General features: G+C 31.0%; 1 protein-coding gene across 3 annotated transcripts in view; it reads right to left on the reverse strand.

Moving 5' to 3' along the window:
- SI (sucrase-isomaltase) overlaps positions 1-26,153 on the reverse strand; it is a 148,012-nt gene that overhangs the window by 36,321 nt on the left and 85,538 nt on the right. For all 3 annotated transcript variants that reach the window (XM_074405608.1, XM_074405610.1, XM_074405609.1), the window contains 11 exons: positions 23,272-23,388; positions 21,174-21,328; positions 20,110-20,194; positions 19,295-19,351; positions 17,943-18,067; positions 16,397-16,485; positions 13,456-13,505; positions 12,555-12,725; positions 10,807-10,962; positions 2,999-3,202; positions 591-745 (listed from right to left, as the gene is read on the reverse strand). In XM_074405608.1, coding sequence (XP_074261709.1) covers positions 591-745; positions 2,999-3,202; positions 10,807-10,962; positions 12,555-12,725; positions 13,456-13,505; positions 16,397-16,485; positions 17,943-18,067; positions 19,295-19,351; positions 20,110-20,194; positions 21,174-21,328; positions 23,272-23,388 — 1,364 coding nt within the window. The remainder of the gene's footprint in view (positions 1-590; positions 746-2,998; positions 3,203-10,806; positions 10,963-12,554; positions 12,726-13,455; positions 13,506-16,396; positions 16,486-17,942; positions 18,068-19,294; positions 19,352-20,109; positions 20,195-21,173; positions 21,329-23,271; positions 23,389-26,153) is intronic.

Below are 26,153 nucleotides of genomic sequence, written 5' to 3' on the forward strand. Positions count from 1 at the left end.
AGCATCCTGATAACGTCTTCTAAGGAATGTCATGGAAAACTTAAATTATATAAAAGTATATTTTAATATATTATAGTTTATAGAGCTTTTGAATAAAGACTACAATTTTAAAATTAAATTTATTCATTGTAACATAAAAACATATCTATACTCATGTGCTGTACCTTATTTTCATTAATACATGGCAGGTAAATGATTAATCCTATCAGATTCCAGCCCTAATAAACTATTTCAACAGTTTAAATAAAATGTTCACTTCACTTGTTTCCAAATACTTATCTTTGCCAATACTCCTCATGCTTTCTAAAAGAGGTTTTGGTTTTGGTTCTCAACTTGATTTGAAGAATGAGTCTGTTATTAATAGTGAAATTGAATACTTCCAGAGTGTAGACAAAATTGTGGGCCCATCCTTTAACATAGTCCCAAGGACTATATTTAGTTAGAAATATTAACATGGACGCAGTTATTTAACACAGCTTAAATTTTTTGTATGATGCTACTCTAGGATAGAAAGGTTGTTAATCATTTTACTTTTCCCTTCCTAAGCTAAAATTAAAACAGCCTTTATATCCAATAATGCAATCACTTACATAACTCTTCCAGTGCTTCTCCGTCGAATCTGGATGCCAAAAGGGTTTTCCTTAATTTCAACATCATAAAGTCTGTTTTCATAAGTACTTATTGGGGTGGTTGGAATGTTTAATGGTACTGGAACTTCATATCTCTTATTTTGGGGGTCATAAATCTATTGCAGAAAAGTAGCAAAAAAATTTACACATATTGCTGACATAGCATGTACATATAATGAAATAATTTAAATAATGGCTCAAACAAGGATATTCAGAATTTTTGTCCACATAATTTCTAATTCTTCATTCATGGCCCATATAGCTATAACAATAAAGAATTCCATACACACATTTATAATGGGACCAAATTGAATACTGCATTTTTTAACCTTTAAAAAATGTTTTGTGATTTATTTTCTATACAATAAGAACTGAAAACAAAAATTTTAGATCTAAACATTCTATTGTATGGTTATACAAAAATTATTTCATGGTTAAACACAGGAGTTGTTTCAGTATATTTTGTCATACGTATGATTCTACAATAAACACTATACTAATTTGTATTCATTTGTGTCTATTTCTTCAGTACATTTCTTAAATACCACTACGTCTGAGTATACTTACTCTTTAAGAGTCTTTGATAACTATAACAAACTGCTTTCCAGAATTTTTTTACTGATTAATAGTCTCACCAAAATGTGTACTCTAAAGCTCATTTTTGTTAAATTGAAAGTGTTTATTTTTAATTGTTAATCATTTCATTTCTAGCTTAGGAGGTTTCATCTTTTTCTACATTATTATTCAACATTTATGTTCTGTATTATAAAAATAAAACATGATTGATGTGAAAACATGTTTTATTCTTATGTAAGAAAAAGTGTACACTTTTACCTATGTCATTTATGCCTTTTTATCTGTAGCTGGAAAGGCCTTTGCTAGCCAGATACCAAATAAACATGCAGTTAACTTATATTAGGCTTATGTTTAGTTTTCACATGCAACTCATTCTAAATTTTATTTTAGTATATGATTAAAGACAGATACTTTTCTATATAAATTATGATTTTTTTTTTTTTTTTTTTTTTGAAACGGAGTTTCGCTCGTTACCCAGGCTGGAGTGCAATGGCGCGATCTCGGCTCACCGCAACCTCTGCCTCCTGGGTTCAGGCAATTCTCCTGCCTCAGCCTCCTGAGTAGCTGGGATTACAGGCAGGCGCCACCATGCCCAGCTCATTTTTTGTATTTTTAGTAGAGACGGGTTTTCACCATGTTGTCCAAGGATGGTATCGATCTCTTGACCTCATGATCCACCCGCCTCGGCCTCCCAAAGTGCTGGGATTACAGGCTTGAGCCACCGCGCCCGGCTAAATTATGAAATAACCTACCTCTTCATTAAGTTGTGAACGTTTCTCCACACACACACACACACACACACACACACACACACACAAATCTATGTTTTTTGCCACCGCACAAACTCACACAATCTTTTATGCTTTTTGTGCCATCTTGTTTCAATAAACAATCAAGCAATTCTATCTCCAGTTCCACACTGTTTTAATTATATGAATTTTTATCATTCTTTACCCCTTGCTAAATGTTAACAATAGCCAGGTGTTTATTTTTTCAGATGAACTTAAAAGTTACTTTATGAAGTTTCAAAAGATATTTCACTAAGATTTATATGAAAATATTTTAAAAGCATCAATTGATCTAAAGTGAATGTACATTTAAACTATCATTTATTCTTATTTATAATTTTAAAATACTTAATGTGAACATTTTTAATAGTTTTTCTCCTTACAAAAATTATTAGACTTATAATTTTTGATGTTTTTATTATTAGATTTTTTCATTTGATTTTGATAATGGTATTTGTTGCCATTTTTCTTCTAAATAGTGAAAAAAATGTACAAGAAAATATCTTTGGAAACATTTTACATCTTGTTATTTTGTTGATATTTAAAATTTCTAATGGTTTTCTTAATGGATTCCTTTGGAATAGCTAAGCTACAAAATTTGCTATTGCTAAATGTCGAAAGAAATTATGTTTTGGTATGTCTTATTGCATTGGCCAGATAATTAAGACTACAACTTAAAAATAATAAAAATAGTAAGCATCTCATTTTGTTTATTTTAATGACACTATCGGTATAGTTTGATAATACATGCGTTATGTATTTTGCAAGAATTTCAATTTATTTTTAAATCACCATTGTATTAATCACAAAATTAGCAAAAATGAGCAGTTACATTTATTCAGCACCTAGTTATAAGTTGTGTAGAAAAAAATATTTTTATAGAATCAAAATATCAAATCTATTAATACCCTTTAATATTACATTAAAAATCCAATCACATGATTATTCAAACTCTCTTATCTCAAGAGAGGATGTAAGCATTGGAGTAGTTTTTATTAAGCATACCTTAAACTGCAACATATCATTTTTGTGATATTTCACCTCCACACGAAGAGTTGGGATGGGGTCAGAAGGTAACTTTATTCTAGCATTTGCAGCATTTAGTTGGAGGTCAGCCGTTACACCCATTGATGAATAGTGAGCTGAGTTGACTGAATAAGGGTTATCTTGTTTGGGAAAGTAACACTCAGGTGCTTTGGATAGAGAAGCCTAAAAACACATTGCATGTTCACTGCCAGAAATTATAAGCATTGTAATATTTGACTCTTTAGAAATACACTGACGTTTAGTCACAAATTGCATGATTTACAAGTTTTATTAATACAAAACAAAATAACAGTCATAATACAAAATACATTTTATGCAATTTGGGATCCCATGTACTAAAATTTTATACAAAGTATTTATATTTTTACTCTACAGAAAGAAAAATAGAGCAGAAGAGTCAAAAGTCATATATTTTTAACTAAAAAATAGCATTAGATTATGTTGTCTGCAAAATTAAGCATATTAGTAATAAATTTTCATCCTATGTTTGTTCTTACTCTTCATATTGATTGTTGATTCTTGTGCATAAAAACAGCATTATAACCCCCTCTAAAGAGCATGTGCTAGAGTTCTTTCACTTATAATGAAACTGTTAATCCTTCTTTTTGATTTGTTCTTATACTGGTCAATTACATCCTGAACAGGATTTGAAATAAGAACCATGGCCAAGAATCAGAGTTGACTGGTTTACACAGGAGTGAGAGATAAGACCTAAGAAAAATAATTATAAACTATGGCATTGACGGCTAGTTGCCTTAACACAATCCATTCTCCCTATCCTCCTTGTTTATTAAATTATTATATTTTGGAGAGAATTATATTTATCTACATTTCCAATTTCCGTTTAAAGAAGTTAAGTCCTCATAAAAGCTCCTTAAAAGAAAGGCATATAAGCTGAGTAAATTGAGACAGTCTGTTTGATTCATGTTCTTTACAGTGTACTGACTGGTTTCTATCTAAAGGGAAAAATTTCATCTGTGTATCCTATCCCAGCCCTCCTTACCTGTAAGAACATTTCTCCCTCAATTCTCCACCCTCATAATGAATATTGGATTTATTATGTTATGTTTTTGATTTTTATTTTTATTTTTTGAGATGGAGTTTTGCTCTTGTTACCCAGGCTGGAATGCAATGGCCCAATCTTGGTTCAATGCAACCTCCGCCTCCTGGGTTCAAGCAATTCTCCTGCCTCAGCCTCCTGAGTAGCTGGGATTACAGGCACGCGCCACCATGCCCAGCTAATTATTGTATTTTTAGTAGAGACGGGGTTTCACCATGTTGACCAGGATGGTCTCGATCTCTCGACCTCGTGATCCACCCGCCTCGGCCTCCCAAAGTGCTGGGATTACAGGCTTGAGCCACCGCGCCCGGCCAACCAGGTTTTTTATCTCCAGTACTCTAATGTTTGGATGTCAGCATTCCCAAAGACTTCCATGGTGCCAAATCCACATGTCAGTTTCCAGTCCTTATCTTACTGGCAAACAATTTGGGTAGTTGATCATTTCTGCCATTTTAAGTGCTTTGTTCACTTGGCTTCCGGGACCCAGCATGCTCTTTTTTTTTTTTTTCCAATGCAATTCTTGTGCTGTTCTTTCTAAGCTTCCTTTTTCATTCCTCCTTGACTAAAGTTTGTAATCACCCAGGGTTTAGTTTTTGAACACTTCTCATCTATTCAAGTTTATTTTCTTGAAGATATCATCCTATCATACAGCCCCCTAAGAGCACAAAGAAGCAAAGCCAAAACACCCTACACAATACATGTTACAATCACACCATTTTTGGGGAAAAAAATCTCATCCAAATGAAAGTAAATTCAAAAATAAGAAGTGACATCTTTTTCCGAATGAGAAGGATCCAGTGTAAGAACTTTAGTAGCATGAAAAAAATAGTGTTGTGACACCCCAGAGGATTACTCTAGCTCTTTAGCAATGGATCCTAAACAAAGTGAAAATTGTAAAATTACAGATAAAAAATTCAAAATATGGATTGTGAGGAAGCTCAGTAAAATCCAAAGAAAGTTGAAAATTAATGCTCAGAAATCAGAAAAGCAAAATATAAAAGGTAGAATTTTTTTGAAAAAGTTACTTATAAAAATTGAAAAAAAAAGTCACTGAAGGAATTTAAAAACACAATTAAAAACTTTAGCAATAAGCTATCTACCAAGTAGAGAAAAGAATTTCAGGCTTGAGTATGATCTTACAAATTAACTATTGTCACACAAAAATATTTTAAAATGAATTTTGAAAAGCAGACAAAGCCTTCAAAAATTTAAGATTATGTAAAGTGGCCAAGCCAACAAGTTACAGGAATTCTTGAGAGAGAAGTAAAAGTTAAAAATGTGGATAACTTATTTGAGAAAATAATTCCAAACAGTTTTCCTGGTCTTGCTAGATGCAGACACAGATACAAGAAGTTCAGAGGATATCTGGAATATACTTTATAAGACAAACAGAACCAACACATATACTTAACAGGCTATTCAAAGTCCACATGAACAAGAGAATCATAATAGCAGCTAGAGAGAAATAACAATAACCTGTAACAAAAATCCCATCAGACTAACAACAGGCTTTTCAGCAGGAACCTTACAAGCCAGAAGACATCAGGTGCAAATTTTCAGCCTTCTTAAAGAAAAACAACAATAAGAATTTTACATCCTGTGAAACAGCTTCACAAATGAAGGAGAAATAAAGTTTTTCATATGCAAGCAAACACTGAGTGAAGTTTTCACCACCAGACTGTCTCTACTGGCCCCAAATATGCTCAGACAAGTTCTTTTTTTTTTTTGAGATGGAGTTTCGCTCTTGTTACCCAGGCTGGAGTGCAATGGCGCGATCTCGGCTCACCGCAACCTCCGCCTCCTGGGTTCAGGCAATTCTCCTGCCTCAGCCTCCTGAGTAGCTGGGATTACAGGCACGCACCACCATGCCCAGCTAATTTTTTTTGTATTTTTAATAGAGACGGGGTTTCACCATGTTGACCAGGACGGTCTCGATCTCTTGACCTCGTGATCCACCCGCCTCAGCCTCCCAAAGTGCTGGGATTACAGGCTTGAGCCACCGCGCCTGGCACTCAGACAAGTTCTAAATATGGAAATGATACCATAATAAAAGTGGATGTAAGTATAAAACTCTCTAATTCTATAAAACAATAGCACAATTAAGATGACAAAGAAATTAGGCAACAATAGCATAACAGGAACAAAACCTCATATATTAATAAGAACCTTGAAGGTAGGTGGCCTCCAAAATTGACAGTGTATTTGGCCCTCTCAATACATTCAAATAAATGAAAATCGTATCAAGTATCTTCTCAGATCACAGTGGAATAAAATTAGAAATCAATACCAAGAGGAACTCTTAAAATTATACATATACGTAGCACTTAAACAACTTGCTCAGAGTAATCTTTGGGTAAATGATTAATTTAATGTAGAAATAAAACAATATTTTAAAAAAAACCATGAAAATCCTAACACAATATGTCAAAACCTCCGGGATACAGTAAAAGTAATGCTAAAATTAAAGTTTATAGTTTTAAATGCCTAATTTAAAAATGATGAAAAGATCTCAAAATAGAGTAATATCACACCTAAATTAATTAGAAAAACAAGAGTAAACCAAACTCAAAGTTAATGGAAGAAAATAATTAAAGATCAGAGCCAAACTAAATGAGACTGAGACCTAAAATAATAAAAATAAAAGGGATCAATGAATTAAAAAGATAAACAAAATTGATAGACAGCTAGCTTGATTGACCAAGAAAACTACAAAGAAGAATCAAATAAGCACAATCAGAAAACATAAAGGTGGCATTACAATTGGTATCAAAGAAATACAAAAGATTATTAGAGACTGCCAAGAGCATCTGCATGCCAACAAACTAGAACATCGAGGTAAAATGGATAAATTCCTGGAAACATACAATCTTTTGAAAAACATAGGGAAGAAATAGAAATCCTGACCAGACTAATACTGATACCAAAATCAGACAAGGACGCAACGACAACAACAACAATGAAAACAGATGCAAATACCCATTGAAATATTCGTAAAGCAAATCCAACAGTACATGAAAAAGATACCAGCATAATCAACACCACCTTTATACCAGGATGGTTCAACATAAGCAAATCACCACATAAAGAGGATTAAAAGCTAAAACCATATGATTGTTTCAATAAATGCAGAAAAAAAGCATTAAATAAAATCCAATATTTCTTCATAATAAATACCCTCAACAAAGTTGGCATTGAAAGAATATACATCAAAATAATAAAAGCCATGTATAACAAATCCACAGACAACATTAACTGGGGAAAAGGTGAAAACATTTCTCCTAAGAATTTGAATAAAGATGCCCATCCTCTTCGCTCTTCTTCAACATAGTAGGGAAAGTCCCAGCCAGAGTAATCAGGCAAGAGAAATAAGTTGGAAAAGAGGAAGTCAAATTTTCTGTTTGCTGATGACATGATTATATACTTAGAAAACCCTGAACAGTCCTCCAAGTGACTCCTGGACTTAATCAATAACTGTAATAAACTTTCAGTACACAAAATCAGTGTATGAAAGTCAGTATCATTTCTATACACCCATAGCATTCAAACTGAGAACAAAATTAAGAACTCAATTTCATTTTCAATAGTTGTGCCAGAAAATAAATACATAAAACACCTAGGAATACATTTAACCACGAAACTGAAAGATCTCTGCAAGGAGAACTACAAAACACTGATGAAAATTATCACAGGATACAAAGAAATGGAAAAACATCTATACTAATGGATTGGAAGAATCAAGATAGCTAAAATGTCCATACTGACCACAGCGATCTACAAATTCAATGCAATTTCTATCAAATTATCAATGTCATTTTTTCAACAGATTAAAAAACAAAAACCTACGGTTCTAGAATTGGCATGGAACCATAAAAGAGACCAAATAACCAAAGTAATCCTAAACAAAAATAACAAATCAGGAGGTATCACATTATCTGACATCAGATTCTACTATAAGGATAGAGTAACCAAACATTCTGGATTTGGTACAAAAATAGATGTGCATATCAATAGAACAGAATTAAAAACCCAGAAATAAAGCCTCATACCTACAACAAACTGATCTTTTAGGAAACTGATAAAAATATACAATGGAGAATGGATACTCTATTTAATAAATGCTGCTAGAAAAACAGGCTAGGGATATACTAAAGAATGAAACTAGGCCCCTGTCTCTCACCATATACAAAAATTAAGTCAAGATAGATTAAATATGTAAATATAAGACATAAAGCCATAGCAATCCTTTGAAAAAAGCTAGAAAAAACTCTAATGGATATTGGCCTAGGAAAAGAATTTTTACCTTACACCACAAAAGCAAATGCAATAAAATCAAAAATAGAGAAATGGAAATTAATTAGAACGCATCTGCAAAACAAAATAAACAATTAATCGATGTAGTATATAGACAATGAATAGAATGGGAGAAAAAGAATTGCGCACTAGGTAAACAGCAAAGGATGAATACCCAGAATCTATAAGGAACTCAAAAAACTCAATTAAGGTTAAAACAGACAATGTCATTAAAAAGTGGACAAAGAAAATGAACAGATATTTTGCAAAAGAAGACATACGAGCACTAACAAATATGTTTTAAAAATGCTCAGTATCACTAATCATCAGAGAAATGCAAATTAAAACCACAATGAGATACACTCTCACACCTCAGAATGGCTATTAGTAAGATGTCAAAAAACAACAAATGTTGGCAAAGATGCAGAGAAAAGGGAATGCTTATATACTGTTGGTGGAAATATACCTTTATGGGAAACAGTTTGGAAGTTTCTCAAAGAACTAAAAATATAACTACCATTTGAGCCAGCAATCTCACAACTGAGTATCTATCCAAATGGAGAAAAAGTTACATCAAAAAGTCACTTGCACTGATATGTTTATTGTAGCAATATCCACAATAGGAAAGTCACGGAATCAACTTAAGTGTCCATCAACAGATGACTGGATACAAAAAATGTGGTATGTATATACTATGGGTGCTAAGTATCTATAAAAGACAATGAAATAATGTCTTTTGCAGCAGCGTGGATGGGGTTAGAGGTCATTATCCTAAGTGAAATAACTCAGAAACAGAAAATAATATACTGCATATTTTCATTTACAAGTGGGAGTTAAACAATGGATACAAGAGGGAAAAGAGAGTAATAGTCACTGAAGACTCCAATATGGAGGTGAGTGGAAGGGAAGTGAAGATTGAAAAGTTACCTATTTCATTTAATGTTCACTATTTGAGTGATGCGAACACTGGAAACCTAAAACTCATCAGTATGTAATATATTCATGTAACAAACCTGCACAGGTACCCCCGTATCTATGAAAAAAAAATGTCACACCACTGGAATTTTTTCCTTCTTTCCCTTTCCTGCTTAAGTTTAAGCTATAGTATCTATCTAAAATAAGACATAATTTTTTTTCCTATTTTTTTCCACAATATAATGCAACTTCTATCAGAGTAGAAAGGTTTTGTTTATTTTGTTCACCTACAGTAGTAACTAGAATTTATTAGGTCTCAATAAGTATTTGTTAAATGAATCAATCAAGAAATAGTGCGATCTAAAGTATTACCGGAAAGTATATCCACACTCTGATTCATCAAATCCTAATATTAAAACTTAATTTACTTGACCTAATGCTAATAGTTCTGGGAAAGATAAAATTTCACATTTTCACGTTTAGAAGTTATTTATACTTTATTAAAATGAATTGTTCCCACCTGTCCTTCAGACTTGTTGTGATAAAGTTAGCAGGCTTTGAATGCAAAGGGGAATGGATGTGAATTTGACTAGGGAGGCAACTTAAAAGAGAAGATTTAGATAAATGAACAATACTTCACTATTTGACATTTGTTGATTTTAGAATCTTTTCTCCTCCCCACTTTTTCTGTTGTTATATTCTCACCTGTTCTTCACTAGTGGTAAAGATCATGCTGTTTTAACAATTAATGGAGAGACATTGGGCTAATTTCTCTGGAGGCAGAGATTCTATGCATCTCTTTATACAAATGTAAATTTTTCAGGGAAATTGCTGACAGATATGCCTTGACTCACCTCGGTGATATAACAAATGCATTTAATTATTTGTTTATATTAAATAAATGTATTTGTTGACAAAACCCAATGATGTAACAAAAAGCCCAGAATTTGGAAAAACAGGCATAACAAGAGGAAATATTACACGTCTCTTTCCTGTGACATTGGTAAAAACACCTGCCATTCTCAGCCATCATCATTTTGTTAAAATGAAAGCCAAAATAATGGCCAGAGATTATTATCATCTTTAGTGGAAGAGAACTAGCCCATTACTCAACATTATATATCTTAGTAACTTCAACCAATGTTTTTGAAATACTGTCTACCACTGGCATTTCTTACCCAATTGAGCAAATCACCTACAGTCAACACCTAGTAAAGTGTAACACATAGAGTATTATTTTAGTAAATAAAGTTACACTACCCAAAGTGCCTGGAAAGCAATTTACACATTAATTTAGCCTGGCATTTACTAAGATATGTCTTTGGATAATTAATTAAGATAAAAGTGAATTGCCTATCAGATACGCTAATTTCAAATTTCAAATGATTATCTACTTAAATCTAATTTATATGCTGCAGATTTAAAATTATAATATGTAAAGTTTGCATTGAAATGCTTAGGTAAAAACTGTATCATGAGTAATAATTAAAATTATTATTACCATTCGCCATAAACAGCCACGTTGTATGCACTTATCTTGAGTTGCAAAATCTGCATCTGGATAACAATTAAACATTTCATTTTCTGGGAAAACTTGATTCCATTGAACACTAAAGTTTTTTCCAAGGTTAAGGTTGAGATCCGTAATTAGGAGAACCTTTGAAGACAAAATAAAACAGAAACAAACGAACAATAACATTAAATACTGTATCTGATCATTGGATGACTTAAAAAAACAGTTTACATTTTACAAAACGTGGTAACAACAGCAGTTATTCAAATTAAATCATTAATAGTTTTGATAAAATACTTGAAAAACAGAATATAAATATGCAATATATATGTATACATACATATATGTGCATATGTATATACACACATATTTATTCTATAGTTGGGATTGCAAATTTATGTTTGATTATTGCTTATGTACCTTGGGAATAATGTGAGCAAGATTTATCCCATACCTAGATTTTCATCTACATAGCTTACTTTTTGATGTCCACCAAACGCTATTGCAAAACTTGACTTTGAGGAATGAAAATTAATATAAATATCAGCCTATGCACAGAATAAATATGATGGTACACTATTAGTGTATATGTATATATTTTTATACGCATGAGTACACATACAAATAGCCAAGATAGACGTTATATTGCATACATAACCAATACAATTATTTATTATTATACCTCTTTCAAACTCTATTAGAGTCAAAAAGTTCTCAAGCTTGTATTATTTAATTTATATCAATTTATTCTTTTACTGCAAGGAAATATAAATCATAGTATCCCTACTAAATAAAAAATAATTAACCAGTAGATATTTTCTGAAAATTGATAAGTGAAAAGCCCCGGGCCAGAGGTCTTAGGAGTTAGACAAAAATATTATAAGACAGTGTTCTATCTCTTAAACAATTTAGAATTTGTTTATGCTAATATTATTAATAATTTAGTATTATATAAATGGAGAAAAAGTAAATGACAAATGTAATTGCTTTTATGTTTTTAACTATTATAGTCTCTAACTTTTAAAATACATCAATCTACTACCAAAGCAGCATTATGATTGAAATATTGCATTTTACTGATGAGGGATATAAAATAATGAGAGATTTATTTAATGTGTTCAGAAGCAGAGATAACATAGCTGGAATCTGTGCATTGAATAACAGTTCATCCAATTTTGTTATTCTCTTTCCCTCTATACTACAACTATAAAAAGAGACAAAAATCACAACATAAGGAAGGTTTTCTACAGGAAGAGAAAAGTGTAAACACAAAATTGAAGTCAGAAAAGTACAAGATATATTCTGAGGACAATGAAATCTCGCTAAAAAGGAAACAGGAGAAAGATCGAAGAAATGAACTAAATCAACGTTAAAGAGTGGAAAGCAGCTAAAACATTTGGAATTTTTGTTTGTGTGGAATAGGTAGGTTAGAGTTCAAAATAGAAAAAATTTATGGAAAATATTAGCAAGGCCCAGATAACTAGCATGCAAGATAAAAATAAAATAGGGAGAGAGAAATAGCCAGGAGTTCCCTTCATGCTCATATCTAAATACACATTGAATTAACATAAATTGTAGTATTGTTCAGAAACAGATAAGAAATAAATGAAAGGAGAAGGAAGAAGGAAAGAAAGAAAGACACATTGTGAAGAGAAATAAAGTAAGTGCCTGAATGGTTACATCATATTAAATATGAGGTTATATGATAGCTACAATATTTCAAATATGGTAATTACCTGGTTAGAAGCATCATAAGTGAAATTGTTATGAGTGCTTGTTGACTGACTATTTTCCGCCACTGTAACTTGTGTAACAGTGTCTGTCAACCCAAGGATTTTTACAGTCTTGAATGCTAAAGTAGTTCCTTCCTGGTATGTTGAATGTGTGCACACAATATCTAATTTGTTCTGGGAAAAATAGTATACAAGATTACGTATTAGGTCATCAGATATAAACCTGAAATAAAACTACTAATATGAAATAGCAATAAAGGTCATCATCTACATCTCTATTCTTATCAGCTCTCCTCATCCAAGTAGCATACGTAGATCTGCTTATTAATAACTATTGTCATTATTATATATACCAGAAAACTTTATTTTCAGAGATAACCTTAATTACTTATATGCAACACATATATACTCCTTCATATTCTAGCCCTAACACTGATGGAGAATAATTTAGCTTTGCTAAAAAATAATGTAAGGTAAAAAACCCTACATTTATGAAAAAATCATTTCTATCAACTATTCAAAATTTAACCTTATGCATAGGTTTTCCCACCACCGAGCAAAATCCACACCAATTATTGCTGTGACTACTTCATTAAAACATTTTCACAAGTGTTGAAATTGTTTTCCTAGGGCAGGTTGTCTAAAACCAAACATAACATTTAAGAAGTCTCAAGGATTCTTTGCATCAATTACAGGGTCACAAACTTTATAAAATTTTAAGGAAACAATTTTTTTATAATTTAACAATTTAAATGTAACTATTTAATTGAACTATTTATTTCATTACATTCCATTAAAATCTGTAGGCAAATGTAAACACCTTTTCCAAAAAATTCATCATGAAAGAATAATCTAGGTACGAACAAATTATACATTTAACTATATGTACAAAGAGAATGCTTACGTCAGAAACTGAAAATGTATATAATATGTAGTTGTCATTTTGTAAGATATCTGAAATGAAAAATATTGTGATCAGTACAAAATACAATGTTAAATTCTCTGCTCTGGTTTTACACTTGCATAACACTTAAGAAATAGGAACAAATTAGATTCTGTTTATTAATGAAGCATCCCAAACACATTTTCCTTTTACATTTTTTGAATTGTTTCTAAACAAAATAATAATGGTATTTTATTTTCACAGTAAATAGAGATCATGAATAAATGTTTGTCTTGTTTACTTTTTCAAAGACTACCAAGATATTTCTGGAAATTAAGAGAAAGAAAAACTTACAGTAAGTAATATATAAATAAAAATGTATTATTTTGAATGCTATCTTATTCTCTCCTTAGTAAATGTCATAACAGTAATTTTTTCCTAGGAGGACCTGGCACACTACAGTGTATTTTGCATTTTAAAAAATATGTTTCTATTATGTTTTATTATTGGACAAAAAAGAATAAATCTGGAGACATGTTAAAGATTAAAATAAACTTTAACTTGTAATTGAAATAAATTTTAATGAGGAAAATTGATAGATAAATTTTCTGTACTATATATGTAATAAAAGTTTTATTCAACATGTCTCTTTAAAAGAAAAACTGAAGGATTAAAATAGTTTGTCAAAAACACTGTTAAAATATAAAGGGATTCCTAGGATCCATATAATATACTTTTCACAACATCAATTTGCTTAATATTTCAGTCCTAGAAAATAAAATTATATTCAGAATCTGAACTGCAGATCACTTTACTGTTTCCATGTTTGGTTACAAATTCATTAATATGAATTCTGGTTATCTTTAACTTTTTAAATGCACATAATTACATAGCTATCATATTAAATAACTGATTGAATATTATTCCTCATATTCTTAACTATCTACTTATATGAAAATAAACTATTCATATGCATCTTTCAGTAGACAGTATGTATTTGGAATGCTCATATAATTTGTGTAACAGGAATAATCTTATAATTTCACCACGCATGCTCTCAACCACATTGTTTGATTGATGCCTACAAATAATGAAAGTTCATCTGGAATCTACTTTTACAAAACTTCTGTGTAATAAGTTTCAGCTTACTTCATAAGCCAGATAATAGGTTTGAAATCTAATGCCATGGGAGAGCTCACCCTAGTGAGCTTACAATTCAGGGTGTTTAAGAAAGAGCAAGAAGGTTGGTGAGCTAAAATTGAATGAGAAATCGAATGAGCAATGCAGAACAATGTGTGTGTGTGTGTGTGTGTGTGTGTGTGTGTGCGCGCACGCACACACACAAGTTAAAGCACAAATAATAAGCTCTGTAGGCCTCAATAAAGATTCTGTCTCCTAATTGAGTAAAATGGAGGATCTTTTAGAGTTTTGAGAAGACATACAATTACTGGAATCACCTTTTAAAATGATTACTCTACGTGCTCGGTTGTAATAGAATTTTAAACGGGGTTGAAAAGAGCTACAGGCCAGTTAGGAAGCTATTGTACTAAATTAAAATGAAACATGGTGATGATAGTGGCGGAACTGATTAGAGGATTCAGTTCAAAGTAGAACCAATGAAATTCTTAGGTTGTGAGAGAGAATAGTCCATTCCAAGGTGTTGACCTCAGTGGCAATGAAGTCACCATCAACTGACAAGGGGAACACCATAGATGGAGCAGACATATGGTGGTAAGATCCAAGTTCTATCTTGGCAGATTATGTTTTAGATTTTTATTACACAAACAAATGGAGAAGCAACGAAGAAGACTGATTTGGAGATATCAATTTGGCAGTTAGGTAAATGGTATGAAAGATTACACTTATCAAGGAAAAGAGCACAGTTAAAGAATAATAATAATTAAAAGACAGAGGACATAAATGATTAATAGCTCTTAATGCTACAAGTAATTCACAGCTTGCATTGAGGAAATCACCCAGAGAATAGGTGTTTCCTTAGAATAAGTTTGATTGCTAATACACTGATATAATACCATAAATAAATGTAATTTATTTAAATGAATGTTACTTAACTGAGGGTGAATATAAGTCTTAGGTATTATAGAATTCTGTGATAATTTTTAAATATTTACATTTTCAAAAATAAATATTCACATATGTGTTTAAAGGCATTTAGGATATTCTTTTTTTTTCTTGTCCTTCCTATATTTATCTGTAATTCTTTAACATTTGTAAAAGAATATTCCTTAATATATCTGAGAAGTAATTAATTAAAATAGAAGATAAACTATATTTTTTGTACTCATATATAAAACACATACCTAAAAATGCTTTAGCAGAAGAAATTAGAAAAGTTTATTAAAATGTGCAAGGAAAATTTTAATTGAATAGTTAAATCCAAATGAATAAACTTATGATAGCATAATTAGAAATGTCACAGCATAAAATGACTTCTAAACTTTTTTTGGTATATTGAATTCTCAAATTTGGAGCTCAAGAATTACAATAATAGATACGTAAGGAAAATAAATCATAAACGATGACATTCTTACCTCAAATAATTCGACACTAATGAACTAAATCTTTAAATGGTGGATTTATATTTTGTTTACAGTAATAAAATTTTAGTTATAAACACTATCATATTTTAAAACAGCTGAAAATAAAATGCAATTTATATATCTGAGAATTTATTGACTTTTAATCTAAAAGATAAAGATAGATTAAACAGTCTTGCCAAAGACAACAAGTAAAAGCACAAAACTGGGTATTTTAATTAAATATAGATAAAACAAATAATAATATTAAAATTTTTTGAATAACCTAAAAGCCTGCAGCAGATAAAAAATAGAAATTAAAATAAAAAATTGTGACATTTTAAAAACGATACAACCTATATAAATAAAGCCAAAATTTCCCATTATCAGAATGAACATTTAAAGCATATTGCTTTCAGACTTACCTTTAGTTTCTCCATCATCCCAGAAAAAGTCTCCTTTTGCTGTGTTATTTTCATTTAATGCAACTATGAGTCCTAGAGGATTCTTACGGCTGTTAAGAAAAATAGGTGCATATATGATTAAAAATATATGTATAATAATAAAATATCCTATAAATAAGTCAATTTCAACCTGTTTTATGAGTCCTGAATTAGGTAAGAACATTGACATCAATAAATTTGTATTTATATATTAATACTTTCTCGATATTAATGATCTTATGTGATTATGGAAATAATTTATACAGGTAGGAAATATGTCAAAATGATAAATATAATAAATGCAATCATGGAATTTTTGAAGGCTGAGATATTTAAAAATTTGAAACAATATAATATTTTAATTCAAACAAGAAAAATTAAATGTGTATTATTAAGGTTCAATTTAACCTGTATAACCCAAAATTTCAATGTATTAAGTCTACATCTTGTATGCAAACCAATAAAAAACCATTCAAATTAAAAAAAGATGTTTAGTAGAATCTGTAAGAACCTTATGAATGAAGTGATTATAACAGGATAAATGAGACTTTAGTCAATAAATATGTTTTTTTTTTCTTATGTTACATTTTACCATAAAATATTATCTCCAAGGCTACACAGTCCAGGTATCTCCTGGACCGTGCAGGATGTATTCCTACCAGTGTGCATTTACCAAAGTGTATGTTGCTGTTAATGATTACAGCTCTTGTGTATAACAATTGTTTTTGAGAACATACTCATGAATCAATTACATTATGAGAATAGTCTATCATGCCAAAACAGTTAAATAACTAACTACTAATGCATATCACTAACATACTACATACAAGAAAAGAATAAATAATGTAATTTCAGATATTCTTAGTATTATGAAGAAAATACAGTAGGGTAAGGAATAGAGAGTGACTTTCTGTTGTGTTGTGGCAGAATACAGCAAAGTATGTGAATTCAATAGGACACTTTTTGTAAGCTTGTATTCAGAACGAATGACGAGACATGGATCACCAGCATTTTCAAGTTTCTTTTCTTTTTAGAAAATATTTCTTAGATTTACACTTAGTGAGTGATTTAGTTTCTCTCTTGCTCTTTACCGAACTTAAAATATCCAATTCATTTATGAACTTAAAACATTTTAGCAGAAATAAACACATAAGGATTTACTTATGTACAGAATTCAAGTATGTAAAAATTAACACATACATTACTCAATTATATAACAAATATTCACATTTCGCATATCAAGAATCAAATATTATCTTAAATTATGCATACTCTTGAGCTAATGTGAGTAAATTTTTGGTACAGGAAGTTCATTTCTAATTAAATTAGAAATTTTAAAAATCAAGATATTCATAATAATGTATATAATTTCATTCCTCTTATTATGATGGTTATAGCTCAGTATCACCTCTGTGTGTCAAATATCTTCAAGTGAAAGAACTAACATTGTCTTTGATTCTTACTGCAAATACAAAATATTAAAACTAGAATTTTATTTTAGATTTCAGTTAATGATTTTTCATTTTACCTTGCTGTTGTTGTTACAGCTGGCTCTTGAATGGGGATGATATAACCTCCTCTGAGATGTAATCCTATTTTGTCTGCTGGAAGATACATATCAACACGTTGTTTCCTCCATGGTCTTTTTGCACCCTAATATTTGGAAGGTTAAAAAGATTCTTAATAATTTCACAAGAATTAAAAGGTATGCATAGAAACAATCATTACAAGCAATTTATGTCATCCAAATAAATATTAATATATTGTTTTCTAACTTTCAGAGAATTTTTTTTCAGTTTACTGAATAAAGCAGAGAAAAAAACAGATTATTTTTTGAAAAATAAAAATTCAACAAAAAGAAACTCATTTTCTTTCTTCAATAATTAGCAACACTTTCATTAATTTTTTTTATTATTTATTCTGGTTTAAAGTTAACTATGTCTTTAGAAAGGATTTTCTTAAAATTATTATTCCTGTAAAAATCAGGGGTATAAGTAGCCAATGTAAATGATATGGAAAACAATATTTAAAATAAATATTGCTCAAGAAGCCTTGTTCAATTGAAAAAATAGAAGATGTATACGAATGCTGTTATTTTGCCTTTTCAAGGTGGAAATAAAAGGCTTTTTCAAATATTTGAATATACCATATAAAAACAAATATATAAGATTAGCTCTGTTCTCCAGTCTTCTGGCAATAAGATAAATATGTAAAATAGGAAAAATCATTAAAATAAGTTATCACTCCTTTTAAAATTACTGTTAACCTTTATTTCCACCAGTTAAAAATAAATAATATTTCTTTATACTAAATGATTAACTTCGTATTAGAGTCTAGCTCATGTGCAACAAAAGGTATATTTACAAAATTCTTTACACATTTTTAAACTTTGAAATTTTTTTATAGTAGTAATGGAAATTTTAATCATATGTATGCTATGTAGTGAATTTTCTATGGAGTTAAGTTTCTGCGTAGAAATGTTTGAAAATATAAAACTTGTGGCCGGGCACCGTGGCTCATGCTTTTAATACCAGCACTTTGGGAAGCTGAGGCGGGAGGATCACGAGGTCAAGGGATTGAGACCATCCTGGCCAACAAGGTGAAACTCTGTCTCTACTAAAAAAAAATACAAAAATTAGCTGGGCATGGTGGTGCGTGCCTATAGTCCCAGCTACTCGGGAGGCTGAGGCAGAGGAATTGCTTGAACCCGGGAGGCAAAGGCTGCAGTGAGCTGAGATCGCCCCACTGCACCCAGCCTGGTGCCTGGTGACAGAGCAAGACTCTGTCTCTAAATAAATAAATAAATAAATAAATAAATAAATAAATAAATAAAAGAAAATATAATACTTGTGAGCCCATTAGTATGTTAAGGTGACTTACAGATTCATAATCATACCAAACAGCATCAGGGATGTAGGCACTCACAGTCTCTGTTCCCTAAAATAAAGCAAGATAACACATACGTTTTAATTTCAATTTTTAACAGAGAGGATCTTATCAAATATTAATTTGGGATTCCATAGCCAAGGGAAAAAACTTTATGGTTACACTCCAATATTTCCTATAGATAATAATCAAAGGGCTATTTTATTAGCTTTAGATAATATCATTTTTATAAACTTACTAAAGCAAAGAGGTAAAGAAAGAATTAATTTAGAGGTCAATTAAAATAATGCGTGCATGTACGTATATTGTTATAAATCACGTGGTCATTGTGAATGTGAATATGTTTATTTCTGTATACTTCCATGGACACGTACACCTTTTAAAAATAGGTAATAATTACTTAACTCACTCCAGTGTTTTCCCAACATTTTCATCTGTTCAGTGAGTTTTCCAGTTCCTCTTTATTTACAATTGAGCAAAATTTCAATATATATTTCTACTTAAAGCTCATTGATATTATGATTTGGTTTTGATTCAATAATACAGTGTTTTTTTTTTCAGGAGAACAATAATTTTATATAATTTTCTTGTCCCCAGTTAGATATTATAAATTTGGCAAGTATGTATCTACTTAATATTTTTATAACTTTTTGAAATCTGTTTCACATTGTAGAATTCAACTTGATATTTATCAGCTTGAAACAGTCCACTGAGTAACATCTGTTTTTCAGATGTTTTGTAATTTACTGTAGGATTGGTTATTCCAAGTTCGGTTTAAACAAAAAGGTTATCAAATCTGTAGAGCCTACCTGTTTTAAAACAGGAGTAATAAGTAATGCAGGGCCCCACAAAAACTCAAGGTCCTCAATCCAGCTGTTGGTATCCTGATAAAACCTAAGAACAATAACCAGTGTTTAAAGTATAATAATTAAAACATAAGTTTATCCAAACTCCTGGTTCAGTTAATCTTTTCAGTTTTTTCCCCCCTGGGAATTGTTTTTTCCTGAATTGTGCTTGTTTCAGATGACATTTTGAATTCATAGTTCTTACATCCTTTATTCTTTATCTGACATTCAAGAAGAAAGGGAGGAAGGGAAGAAGGAAGCAGGGGGAGTAGAACAATGAGAAAGGAAAGGGAAGAAATGAAGGAAAGGAGGGGAGGGAGGGAAGGAGTGGGAACAGAGGGAAGGAAGGCAGAAAGGGTGGAGAAAAGGGAAGGAGGAAGGAAGAAAAGAGAAGGGAAATTTTGTTTATTTCATACTCAGAAAAATTTATCATAGGTGACAAGGTTACTTTTTATTTATAAAAAATAACTCTTCTGTTTAATTATTTTTCCCTATATGATAGGTTCATAAAGTATTGAACATCTTTTGTATTCTATTTTCCTCACTTAAAGTTTTTTTGGGGTAAACTCTAGTTTTTACCAGAATTTGAAAGGATCTTTAAGTCATTTATTATAGAAAGGCCCTGGTCTAGTCAAAGATGTATTCAAAGATAAGCACAATTGCCCTTTTCTGTAAGTACAATACTATATATCCTATACTCTTGATCTATATTTAGTTCATTGTTTTGATATTTACTTGATATATTTTAGTAACTCTATGCTTAATCTTTCTTACCGATATAATTTCCTACCCTATTTTATACATCTTTTTCTTGTAAGTTCTATTTAATTCTTTCATTTCTACCTATATATCGTCTAATTAATTATGTTTACTAGTATCATTATATAGCTTTTCAAATCATTTATACAAATGTAAAAACAAGCAGCAGAAATTTAATTGATATATTGATTTATCTCCATTAATCTTTTCTGTATAAGTTTGAACATACTTTAAAGGATACTATTGTAATTATTGTACATAGTACTCACTCATGAAGAACTGGCCTTGCTACTGTTTCTCCAAACATATGGGCTTTATAAAACAGAGTGTAGAGGAAAGGTAATAAGGTGTAGCGAATGGTTAAATAGTGCCTTGATGAATTAACCAAAAGTGAATTTTGTCCAAAAAATGCAGGATCCTGATGCTGGGAGATAGAAAGAGGAATTAAAATAAGAATGTTAAAATATGAATGCAAATTAAAGTAGAAGCATTTTAATCTGTTTTTAAAGCAAACTGCACAGTTTTTGTTTGTTTATAAGTAATTAAAATTACTCCTATTTCAACATCAAAGTGTCTGAATGAATAGTTCTAGGTTTTGTTACATATTTTAGTTAAACTACTTTGAAGTGGATGCTTCAACATATTTAAATCAACATATTAAGGTGTTGGCACAGAAAAAATGAATATTTTTAACAAAATTGAATTTTTGCCTTTTAATTGTGGTAAAATGAATTATTGGCATCAATGTTTCATGCTTCCTTGTTCCCACAGCTTTGTCAGGGAATGCTACGATCCCTATTAGTGAAGGTGGAATGTGCCTAACCACCCTTTGACTTGGAGCACAATCATGCAACCTACTCTGGCCAATAGGATGTTACATGTGACACATTCAAGCAGAGGCTTCAAATGGGCTTGACTGAAGACTTATGGCCTTATGCCATTGCTGTCAGAATTACAGTTAGGTTGCTGGCTGAGGAACACAGGGAACAGAGCTACCTGGACAGCCTGTCTACTGAGCTCCGGCTAGATTAACTCACTCCTTCAGCTCAATAACACTGATTTGGACAAGCCTGTTTAGAATTCCTGCTTTGGGTAAGAGCATTAACTGCTGAACTCAACTACTGTCTCCCTGAGTCCACTATTTGTACTGAAAACCATGTTTCCCTTTGGCTGCTCCCAGCCATTGAATGAGCACAGTAAGAATACCATGCAGGCTCATTCCTGGGAGATAAAAGAAAGGTCACTGGTCATCTTTCTTTTAAGGACTCCCTACTCACCTGACTGAAACTTGGTTAGAACTTGGCTCCAATTTGGGATTCTCACTACCGAACCACCGTCCTTCCCTGATCTTGATCAGGTTCAGACCTGAACGGTGATAGGCAGGCTCTCCCTACTTTCTCATGCCCACTCCCTTTACCATTCACATTATTTCACTGATAAATCTCAGAATTATTTCTATTTTATCGTCTGCATTTTGGAGAAGAATGTAGAGTGTCATGTAATTTATATCAAAATCTCCTATGGACACACATTTCCTGAAAGTATCATTTAGATGTATTAGGAAGAAACTATTCTCCAATTTGTACTTTTTAATTCTTTTTGATCACACCTCCTTCTGGGCTGAGCCGAGAAGTTGTCCCTCTTCTTAAACACCATATAAACGCTGTATGCAACCAGTGTGTGAACATTGAATGGTTTCTTAACCAACATGTTCTTAATTGACTTAATGGTTTAACTGAATTTTACTATTCCCTCTGAAACATGCCTATTATCACGAGTCCACAGTATGCTGAGTTCCCACGGCTGGTAGACCAGTTCTGTATTATCTTGCACTTCTGCTCCTACCAGTCCAAATTCATTCTTTAAAAGTGTTAGTTTTGTTTTGTCCTCTATGTATTCATTCCAGTTCTATTTATTAAAAGATTCTAGACTCTAATTGTTTTGTGAGTATCTTTAAATTCTTTTTTACATGAATTAAACAAAAACTCAAAATGCCTGACAGCATATTATAACTTTTCTTTTTGTAAAAGTTACCTGGAACTTATATCCAGAAATTCATTCCCTGAAAGCTTTGGCTCTAATTTAAAATACCGGTAACTCAATATGCTTGTACAGTGTATGTGCTGGATACAGCTAAAATATTTGTGCTGTGAATACATTTCATTTCATGGTTTCCTTATTTGACCATTTTCTTTAAATGGAAAAATGCAGAAAATATATATAGGACTTGGGAAAGAGACTTTAACTATTCTTTACAAATCATGCAATAGTCTTTCAGACTATATATTCTATAGATTTAATTTAAGTACATTAATAAAAATTACGGTTGTGTTTTGTTTCATGACATGGAGAACAAGAGGCACTTACTTCATATCCATCAGCATTATGGTTTCTGGAAAATGGATAAAATGCCCCAAGTTGCATCCATCTTCTGCAAAGCTCTTCCGTGGTTTCAGCCACAAATCCGCAGATATCTGCTCCAACCTAAATAACAAATACAGTTAATTATAATGTTAAGATTCTCAGATTTGCCTAGAGCATCACACTGTATACCTCAACTGATGAATGTGCATTATTTACAGTTTGTTTTGCTGTCTTTATATGCGCTTTCTTAAATCAGTTTATTTTTCATTTTTGCTCCATTCTTGTCTCTAGTTGCATTATTTTACATGCTCTTGCCATCACTGTCCCTTTATGCATTTTCTTAGCCTTTTGCATTTACTTTTTACTTATTTTTTCTTTTGATGTTCTGATTACTTATAAAAGATGAAATTATTATATTAAAACTTGTTGCTTCTTAATCCCAAATCAACCTCTTTGATTTGATTTTTCTTATTTATAATATATGTTACTGTAAGAAATAAAATAATAAACTGACCATGTGTTCATGTTGAGCTTTAAAATTAATTATTCCAAATAAAATTGAACTTTGCCCAATGTGTACCCGTGTAAGATTGCATTATCTTTATTCAAGGAATCTCCAGAAAATACGATCTTGAATTCAGTGTTTACCATTTACAAACATTTCTTATATTTTTCTGTCTGAGTATATATCTATACATAAATGATACAATAGCATTGTTCGTTAGCTGTATAAAAGACATGTTGTATGCATTGCAACGCAATTTCCCTCTTGTGTGAGATTCAGGTATATCTCTAGTTCTCTAATGTATGGGAACTCACGACTATAAAAATTCTTCCATGAAATGTATATACAGGCTGAGCATCCCTAATCCAAAATTCCAAAATCTGAAATGTTTCAAAATCCAAAACATTTTGAGTGCCAACAAAATGCCAGAAGTGAAAAGTCTGATACCTGATCTCAAGTGACAGGTTGCAGTCAGAACTGTTTCCTGCACAAAATTATATAAAATTACCTTCAAACTATCTATGTAAGGTGTATATGAAACATAAATTTGCTCCTTTAAGACATCTTATTAGATATATGTAAATATTCCAACATCTGAAAACACCTGAAATCTGAAATGCTTTGGCCAACACATTTTGGATAGGAGATACCCAATCTGTATAGATTTACTCATCAATATGAAAAAAATATATATTCTTATTCTATGGGGTATATACATAGGATTATTTTTCTGATATATTTATAATGGGCATTGTTTAATCAGAACTGTTTGCAACCGTTTGCAAGCACTATAATAGCAGATGTAGGTTCTCCTTATTCATTTTCTTGCCAATTCTTGATATTTTCAAACAAAGTTTTATTACCTATCTTCATAAAATACATCTCACCATGGTTTACACTTGCATTTCTCTAATTACAGGGAAGTTGAGAACCTCTTCATATTTTTGTTGGTTCCCTAAAATTTTCTCTTTCTATAGAATTGCCTGTTTATATCTTTTTCTTATTTTTCTATTGTTCTTAATTTTTACAGATTTATAGTAGGCACTTCAAATTGAATATCATTTATAGACTATGTGAATTGAAAATAACATTTCCTGGTGAGCTGTTTTTAATTTTTAACTTTTCAACTTTTTTTTTTTATTAACAAAAGTTTCATTTTGTTGTCAAATTTATATGTTTCTCTTAAGATTTGTGCTCCTTGTATTATGCTTAAGAAAGTATTTCTCTAACTTAATGTCATAAATTTATCCTCTTATATTTTCTTCTGAAATGGTTAAAGTTTATTTTACACAAGTAGTTCTTGGGACTAATCTGTCTGAGACCATCTGTTGTGGATGGTGTGAGAAATTGACACGTTTTACTTTGGTTTTTAAATACTGAATCAATAGTCCATATGAATAGTTGATACTCCCCACATTGATCTTTAGTGCTGTCATTTAACAAATTATACCTGCATGGGCTGTGTCTTATCTTGCCATGTTAATCTATTTGCATATTCACAGTCCAATATCATTGTGTTAATTATTATAGCTTTATCTGATATAGCTAATTCTCATTCCATTTTTCTACTTCTTTAAAATGTATTGTTTGCCACTTGAAGTTTAGAATGATATTTTATGTTTCCCAAAATCCCTTTTGTTGTGTAAATTGGAATCCCACAGAATTTTGAAAACAGTTTGGAAAGAATGCCTATTCCTAATATATTGAGTCTTCTTCTTATTTAACAGGGTATATCTTTAATTTACTTAATTATCACTTACTTTTTTTTAATCCTACATTAAGTTTTAATATTGACTCTTGGTTACTGTTTATTAATTGGTTGTTATAATAAGTGGCATCTTAGACTAAAATACATTCAAATATTGCTTGCTTTTTCTTCTTTTTGACAAAATTAATTGGTCTATTTTGTTAAATTTTTTGAAGAGTCATCTTTGTATTTTTAAATTTTTCCTCTAGAGATTTTGCTTACATTGTATTAATATTTTCTCTTATTTTTAATTACTTACATCTTTCTTTAAGTTTACTGTTTTCATTTTTCCACTTTTTAAATTCATGCACTTCACTCACTGGTCAGTCTTTGTTTTTAAGTATTTAAATCTGTAATTTTTCCTTTGAATACTAACTTAGCTGAAATTACACAAGATTTAATAAGAAGTAAAATTGTTAACAGTTAATTCTAAGGTTTTTTTTTTTTTTTTTTCAATTCCTTTCAGTTTATTTTTTGACTCATCATGAATACATTTGATATGTTTTTCAATTTTTTTTTTTTTTTGGTTGGGGGAATCTCACTCTGGCATCCAGGCTGGAGTGCAGTGGCCCCATCTTGGCTCACTGAAACTTCCGCCTCCTGGGTTCAAAGGATTATCCTACCTCAGCTTTC

Source organism: Saimiri boliviensis, chromosome 9 (assembly GCF_048565385.1).
Source record: "Saimiri boliviensis isolate mSaiBol1 chromosome 9, mSaiBol1.pri, whole genome shotgun sequence".
In the NCBI taxonomy this organism is placed as follows: Eukaryota; Metazoa; Chordata; class Mammalia; order Primates; family Cebidae; genus Saimiri; species Saimiri boliviensis.